We start from the raw sequence: 8,011 nt of genomic DNA, 5'->3' as shown, positions 1-8,011 counted from the left end.
CAGCAACCTCCAACTCCTGGGCTTAGGCGATTCTTCTGCCTCAGCCTCCCAAGTAGCTGGGACTATAGGCACCCGCCACAACGCCCGGCTATTTTTTGTTGCAATTTGGCCGGGGCTGGGTTTGAACCCGCCACCCTCGGTATATGGGGCTGGCGCCCTACTCACTGAGCCACAGATGCCTCCCTTAAGCAATTCTCTTGCCTTAGCCTCCCAAGTAGCTGGGACTATAGGTGCCCACCACAACACTTGGCTACTTTTTTGTTGTAGTTGTCATTGTTGTCGTAACTGGCCTAAGCCGGATTCGAACCCACCAGCCTCTGTGTATGTGGCTGGAGCGGTAACCACTGTACTACAGGCACCGAGCCTGAAAATAAATTTTTTTTAACTTAATTTTTTTGTTTTTTCTTTAGAGATAGGGTCTCAATGTGTTGCTCTGGCTGGTCTCATCCTCCTGGGCTCAAAAGATCCTCCTGCTTCAGCCTCCAAGTACCTGACATTACAGGTGCCACAACTGTGTCCAGCTTTTGCAACTCTTTCTTAACAGGCTCAGGAAAAGGAAGGCAGAGGAAGCCAGGCAGGGTGCCACCTGTGGTCCCAGAAACTTGGTAGGCCAAGGTGGATGAGAGTGCAGGGAGCTGTGATAGCTCCACTGCACTCTAGCCTGGGCAACAGAGCAAGACTCCTTCTCAAGAGAGAAAGAAAAGAAAGGAAGGAAGGAAGGGAAGGAGGGAGGGAGGAGCGAGAGCCTTAGCATGGTGAACCTAGAGGACGTGGGTATTTGAACCTAGAGCATGATACAGTATTTTTGCAATTTTTCTGGAAGTTAAAATTTGTTTTTCAAAATACATGTTGATAAGATGAGGAGGCTCTTTAGGCAAAGATATGAACTGATCTCCCTAGTACAGCAAGAGAAAATGGCGAGGGGGTGGAGCAGTGGGTATGGCTGCCTACTATTTGTGTGAAGGAAAGGAAAAAATTAGGAAAACGGCACCTTCACTTATTTGTGCACGTTTTCTTTGAAAGCTGATGTTTCATCAAAGTGAACACAAAATATGAATAACATTGAAATTTGCTGGGACACCTGCTGGTCCCCTTTTCTTTCTTTTTTTTTTTGAGACAGAGTCTCAATAGCCTGGGTAGAGTGCAGTGGTGTCATAGCTCACAGCAACCTCAAACTCTTGGGCTTAAAGCGATTCTCTTGCCTCAGCTTCCCAAGTAGTTGGGACTACAGGCGCCTGCCACAACACCTGGCTATTTTTTGTTGCAGTTGTCATTGTTGGTTAGCTGTCCCAGGCTGTATTTGACCCTGCCAGCCTCAATGTATGTGGCTGGCGCCGTAACCACTGTGCTACGGGTGCTGAGCCTGGTCCCCTTTTATTTATTTTATTTTTTTGAGACAGAGCCTCAAGCTATCCCCCTGGGTAGAGTGCCATGGCATCACAGCTCATAGCAACCTCCAACTCCTGGGCTCAAGCGAGTCTCCTGCCTCAGCCTCCCAAGTAGCTGGGACCACAGGCATCCGCCACAATGCCTGGCCATTTTTTGGTTGCAGCCATCATTGTTGTTTGGTGGGCCCGGGCTGGGGATTCAAACCCGCCACCTTAGGTGTATGTGGCTGGCGCCTTAGCCGCTTGAGCCACAGGCGCCGAGACTGGTCCCCTTTTATTACATGGGATCTTTTGTGGGCAACCTCATGGGCCATGCTCACCCCAAGGCCTTGGCTAAATCTTCAGGAAGAGTCAGACTCACGGCAGCAGCTTCCTGCATGGTGGCTCCAGGAAGCCTGCAGTGCCCAGGTGTCTGCCTCTGACATCAGTAGGGGATAGGTGGGGCTGTGAATGAGTGAGGACTTGGTTCCCATCACAGACATGTGGAATGTTTTTTGTCTTCTCAAAGAAACAGGGTCTTCTCGTGTTTGTGGAAGTAGCCACTGCTCTGAGTAGCATGGTGTCCCCCGAAATTCACATGCTCCCAGAACCTGAGAGTGTGACCTTGGACACACGGTCTTTGCAGGTATGATCAGTGAAGATGAGGGCGAACTTAAATCAATGGCTGCCACCAGTATAGGGAAAGGAGGTGTGGAGACAGAGGCTGAGGGTGGGGGCCTGGGAGCTCCCTCAGAGCCTCTGGGAGTCACCTGCCCAGCCATTGATCTGGGACTTCCAGCCTTTGGACACATTCCCGCTGTTTCCAGTGTGTGAGCCTTTGTCCTTGTGGGCCCAGGAAACATCCACAGCTGTATACTGCCTTGAGCCCTCCTTTTCCTGCCCTTGACAGAGATGACGTGAGAGAAACGTCTGCATCATGTAGATGTGGCCTGGAACTGGTGGCTGGGGTGGGGCCTAGAGAGAGCTAGCCACCCCCACACTCAGCCCTGCTCTCTCAGAAAAATTGCAAAAATACTGCGTGCACATCCCCCTGCCTCCTGGGCTCCCTTGTAGCTCTAGCCTGAGGTCCTGGCACTCACCAGGACTGTCCCTGCTGCCAGTCTCTGCACCAACAGCTCCCTGTGTGCAATACCACCCCCTTGGTCTCTGCTCAGTCCTCTCCCATTACCCCACAGGGGCCTCGTCCCATTACCCCTCACCTCTCATTGTTATGACCCTCCTGAGACAAACCTCCTAGTTACTTTCACTATTTCGCAGGGGACCCCTGCCTGAGTGAGGGCAGGGATTTTCATCTGCCTTGTCCTTTGTGTACCTGTAGTGGCACTTGGTTCAAGACCAAGCTGCCCCGTGCTCTGTGCTCTCAGCCAGCTCCAGCTGACTTAGGCTGGGTGCTGTGCCCAGCGAGGCCTGCAGGGGTCCTGGGGAGGCCACACACCTTTGAAGAAGACGATCTTATGGTCACTGGTGCGCTCGTACACGGCGTCCACGCTGTCCAGGTGCAGTGGCAGGCCCCGCCAGAAGCGGTGCATCTGTGCCGGCTGCAAGGACACCAGGTGCCGGTCTCGGTTCAGCCGCCAGAAGTACTTGCCTGGGGGACACAGGGAAGGTGAGGCTGCAGGTGGTAGGTCTGGCGCAAGTGCGACCCCCTTCTATCCACTGGCTGCAGTATCCCTGCTTACCTTTGAAGAAGAAAGCTTCTCCTCGGATCTGGGCCACCGCATCAAAGTGAGTGCTGCACCTGTGTGGTGCATCCTTCCGGGGCCTGTGAGACAGAGGGGACCGGGTGGGTGGGGAGGCAGCCCTACCCCTGCTTCACCAAACCATGGGACAGGCATCCTTGGAGGGTGCCCCATCCTTGCCTGGGGGGTTCCATGCAGTATAGCAGTCAGAAAGGGGTGTTATAATGAGAGGGTACATCCATTGTCTCACAGGCTGGCCAGGATCTGCCCTCTGAGCAAACAGCAAAGTGGAAGCTCATGTGGTTCCCAAGAGGTTGGTTGGGGACTGTCTACCTAAGGCTATGTGCACATGGGACCCGCTCTAGTTCTATAACTTCGCCCTGTAGAAAGTGTGTTCATAGCATCATCATATACATACTTTTATAGAAACAGGTTCTCTATATGTTCCCCAGGCTGTTCTTAAACTATTGACTTCAAGTGATCCTCCCTCCTCAGTATCCTAAGTGCTAGGATTACAGGTGGGAGCCATGGCACTCAGCCCGCATCATTATTTGTAATGGCAAGAGACCAGGGACAAGGTAAACGTCCACTAAGAGAGGATGCTAAAAATACAGAGTGGCCCATGATGCCAGTGTGGGTACCCAGCTCCAGTGAGGGTGGCCAGTTATCATAGACAGATAGAGGTCTGTCAAGGGCCACCACGAGGAAGCCACATGCAGAGCCATGCATGGCAGGAGTGGCTCTGTGATTACACACACGTGTGCAACTGCCTTTTGGTACAGAAGTGTGGAATATGTCTGGAAGGCAGTACACGCACACAAATGCTTGCTCCCAGGGTGGAGATCGATGCTGGGGGTTTGTTCGGAAAAACTGACCTTTTCACAGCAGGTGCTTTATGAACCTTCTGAATCTTGTGTCACTGGCTTGTGTCACCCATTTCAAAAATAAGTAACTTTAAGGAAAAAACCAAGTTGGAGTAGCACTGTGGAAAACTGAAACCAATCCCTGTAAGACCACGGCTGCCTCCATGTGTGCCTGAGCAGAGGGTAGTGAGGCAGCTAACACAGCATGGCCTCTGGCTCTCAGACATTCCCTCTGGAATCCAGCCTCATGGATGGGCCCAGATGCGGGCCGAGCTGACCATCCCAGCTGAGCCCAGCCCTTGAGTCAGGCCCGCCCATGCAACAGGTATCAGTCTAGGTGCCCCAGTCTTCTAAGTGTCACTGTCTCTGCTACTGTGGAGAAGCAGCCAGCCACCTCACGCCCCATATGACTTTCAGACCCATGGAAGCTGGGAACTTGATGCTATGGGGGTGTCTGACAGCACTGGGCTGTGTGTTATGCAGCAGGTGATAGGAAGGAGGGGTGAGAAGAAACCATGTTTGAAATTCAGTGTCTCTGGGAGGCACCTGTGGCTCAGTGGGTAAGGTGCTGGCCCCATATACCGAGGGTGGCAGGTTTGAACCCGGCCTCGGCCGAACTGCAACAAAAAAATAGGCAGGTATTGTGGAGGACACCTGTAGTCCCAGCAGCTCCGGAGGCTGAGGCAAGAGAATCACCTAAGCCCAGGAGTTGGAGGTTGCTGTGAGCTGTGACACCACAGCACCCTACTGAGGGAGATAAAGTGAGACTCTGTCACAAAAAAAAAAAAAAAAAAAGAAATTCAGTGTCTCTACTTGGGCTCCCTGGTGGGAAAGCAGGTGTTTCCCTTGTTTAAGGCCCAGGCAGCCAGCATAGGTGTGTGCTTCTCAGGACTGTAAACCTCTGTCTGGTGCAAAGTAGCCCAAGGCGGGAAGCTCTGGATGAGGACAGACAGGTCACAGTGTGAGGTAACAGTGTGCCTGCAGCTTACGGAATGCTGGACCGGTTGTCGAGGGACTCTGGAAGCAGAGGAGGCTCCTTGGGCTCCGGAGTGTGCAGCTGGACCGTGGGGGACACAGACTCCCGCACACCTGTGGGAGATAAGGAGAGTGTGTGGGGGACCCAGGAATACCTGACTTCCCTCCCGCGTTCCAGTCCCTCTGGGAGTCCCAGGGATGGGAGCCAAACCACCACTTATAGGCTGAGCATCCCCAGGTCAGGTGTGGGCACAGCCACAGACAGCATGTGCACAGAGCACCCAGAACCCCAGAATTAAAGGCAGGTGTCTAAACATGGCCTTGAAACCCCTCTCAGGTATATGTGCCCAGAAGAAATGAAAATAGGTTTCCAACAAAAACTCCTAAGCCCACGTTTATAGCGCCATCCACAAAAGCCACAGGTGAAAAAATCCACATGTTCACCAGGAATGGATGGAAAAAAAGAAAATCCTGCTGCTACATGATGAGCCCTGAGCTCACAGCACCCAGAGGAAGGGCCAGAGACACAAGGCCATGTGATGACTCACCTGCAAAAACACCCAGAAGAGGCTGATCTACAGAGACTGAGAACATGCCAATGGGTGCCAGGGCATCCCTAAATATTTGGGGGATGGACATAGACTTTGGCTCTGGGACGTCATGGACCTCAGGGCCAGCTCTACACACCCAACCCACTCACTAGTCTCTCCCCTCCCCACCGCATGGCACTGCAGTGTGCTGGGCCCCCAAATCTAGCTTCAGGGGACACTCACCATACAGCTGCCAAATGCGCACTCTGTCCTCGTAGGGGAGACCATAGCGCAGTGGGTCACCTACGGGGCCCTGGTAGTACGGCCGCATGATGGAGTTTGCAGCAGCTGCGTGGCTCAGCCCCAGGGCATGGCCAAACTCGTGGACAGCCACTGCAAATAGGTCCATCCCGTGGGCATCTGGGGACGAGGGGGTCATGTGAACCAGTGGAGAGAGAGGCCCTGCCGTTGAGTAAGGGCAGGGCTGGGGCAGCACTGTCTTGGCTGCGCTGGACTGGCATGGGAGTTAACAGTGGGGGGCCTTTGGGAGGTGCCTTGAGAGTGTCATGGGGTGCTTTGGAGGGTTCTCATGGAGGACTTTGAGGGGTGCCATGACGGCTCTGGCCCTGGTCACATGGTTCTGAGGCTCACTGCCTCCCAGGTTTCCAATGAAGCTCTCCTGGGGTCTCTTGCACCACTTGTGGGGTGATGACATTTTTGCCCAAGCCCAGTGTGAACAATTCAGGCTCTGTCGCCTGGGCCCCAGGTCCTAGAGGGTCTACAGTGTCAGGTGGATTCTGGGACATGAGGGTGCTGACCTCAGGCCCATAGGGTAAGCTGGGCCTCCCACATTGTGGAAAACCACGGGCCTCCTGGGCTATGGTGGGCTCCCCAGGACCCATAGTCACAGAGAGCCACAGGCTAGGGTCTGTACAACACCTTTAGAGCTGGGGTGTGGCCCATGTTTCTCCTAGGCCCATGTCTGTGCTGGGAGCTCTGCCTGTTCTCTCACCAAGGGGCTGAGTCTTCTCCCACCCCTTGAGCCCGGGGACCCTGACTTGTATGAGCAGTAAGACATGGCCTTGCAAGCTTTCCTCTGCTCCCTCCCTTGGATGCCAAGACAAGTTTGGCTCAGTGAGTGGGTGCCCACAGACCGGTGAGGGCCCAGGGTCCCTACAGATTCATGGGTAGGACCTGCCTAAGCTGGCAGAATCAGCTGTTCCAAGGAGCCTGGCAGATGAACACATCCATAGCCGCAGGGTTCAGGTCTGGGCACACAGGGCCATGGCAGTTCTGAGTCTCCTGAAGCTGGTCTGACTCCTTCCAGCACTGAGGGGTCTGGAGGAGCCTGGGCTCTAAGGGTCCCCATGGATTCAGTGTTGCCCAGACGTACCTGAGGAGCGAAAGGTCCAAGCTTCATCGTCGTCAAAGTGAGTGTCCCCCGCAGCGTGGTGGTCACCAGGGAAGAAAGCATGTGCCACAGTACCACCAGGGCCATCGAAGGGGTAGCGGTCGTTGTGGTCAGCCTTGGAGAAGTCGATCTGGATGTCGGCGGCACTGCCTGCCACCTCATGGAAGTTTAGTGGAGTGATATCACTCCAAACTTTGAGAGCGTAGTACATAAGCGCCCGCACTGTGTCTCGGCCCAGGGCTGAGTCCCGTGGGAATGTCCGGACCCTGTGGGGTGCGGGTTAGAGCCCCAAGTCCAGTAGCAGAGAAGAGGCCAACTGTCCCCCTCCCTGGGCTGAGGGACCTCCCCTGGGGCACCCTTTTCACCCCAAGGCTAAGTTCTCTCTGATCAGCCTGGGGGTGTCTGCATCCACGAGGGTGCACCCCATGATCTTCTGCCAGCCTCCCTTCCCAGTTCATTTAGGATGGGCAGGAAGATGGAAGCAGTGAGAGTCTGGATGTGCTGAGACCCCCCAGCACACAAGGGTCCACTTCCAAGTAGAGCCATCAGCCCCAGCCTTTTTGTGGGTGCATCATAACCCCTATCCATCTACTCCCACACAAAGAAGGCCTTTCTGGGTCATTTCTGACCCCAAGGGGACAGCAGAAGGTGATCAACCCAGGGCCAGTGAGTCAAACAGTGCCCACCAAACTCATGTCCATCTGAAGCCTTAGAATGTGGCCCAACTAGGAAACAGGGTCTTTTTTGGTGAGGACTGAGATGAGGGTACACAGGATTAGAGTGGCCCTGACTCTAGGGAGTGCCCTTACAAGAGGCAGAGAGTACCAGACACACAGACAGAAGCATGTATAGCTGGAGGCAGAGACTGCTGTGTGGCCAAGGGCTGCCCACACCACCAGAGCTGGATGGAGGCCTGCAGCAGGCTCTCCAGAGCTCTTGCTGCCTCAAGGCCTCGGGTGTGTGGGCATTTAAGGCAGCCCCTGGGCTTAGCACCTGTGGCTCACGAGGCTAAGGCACCAGCCACGTACACCTAAGGTGGTGGGTTCGAATCTAGTCCGGGCCTGCCAAACAACAATGATGGCTGCAACCAAAAAATAGCCAGGCGTTGTGGTGGGTGCCTGTGGTCCCAGCTACTTGGGAGGCTAAGGCAGGAGACTCGCTTGAG

At 54.4% G+C, this 8,011-nt stretch overlaps 1 protein-coding gene across 1 annotated transcript in view; it reads right to left on the bottom strand.

Annotated features, from left to right (window-relative positions):
- Positions 1-8,011, bottom strand: part of MMP17 (matrix metallopeptidase 17) — a 22,890-nt gene that overhangs the window by 3,136 nt on the left and 11,743 nt on the right. Inside the window, exons 4-8 of the mRNA XM_003792908.1 lie at positions 6,829-7,112; positions 5,679-5,855; positions 4,920-5,019; positions 3,068-3,150; positions 2,824-2,976 (exon numbers count right to left, since the gene is read on the bottom strand). Coding sequence (XP_003792956.1) covers positions 2,824-2,976; positions 3,068-3,150; positions 4,920-5,019; positions 5,679-5,855; positions 6,829-7,112 — 797 coding nt within the window. The remainder of the gene's footprint in view (positions 1-2,823; positions 2,977-3,067; positions 3,151-4,919; positions 5,020-5,678; positions 5,856-6,828; positions 7,113-8,011) is intronic.

This window comes from Otolemur garnettii, unplaced genomic scaffold, assembly GCF_000181295.1.
Source record: "Otolemur garnettii isolate 467f Iridium unplaced genomic scaffold, OtoGar3 scaffold00062, whole genome shotgun sequence".
In the NCBI taxonomy this organism is placed as follows: domain Eukaryota; kingdom Metazoa; phylum Chordata; class Mammalia; order Primates; family Galagidae; genus Otolemur; species Otolemur garnettii.
Note: the sequence above shows the minus strand (reverse complement) of the source record. Positions and strands in the feature narration are given on the sequence as shown.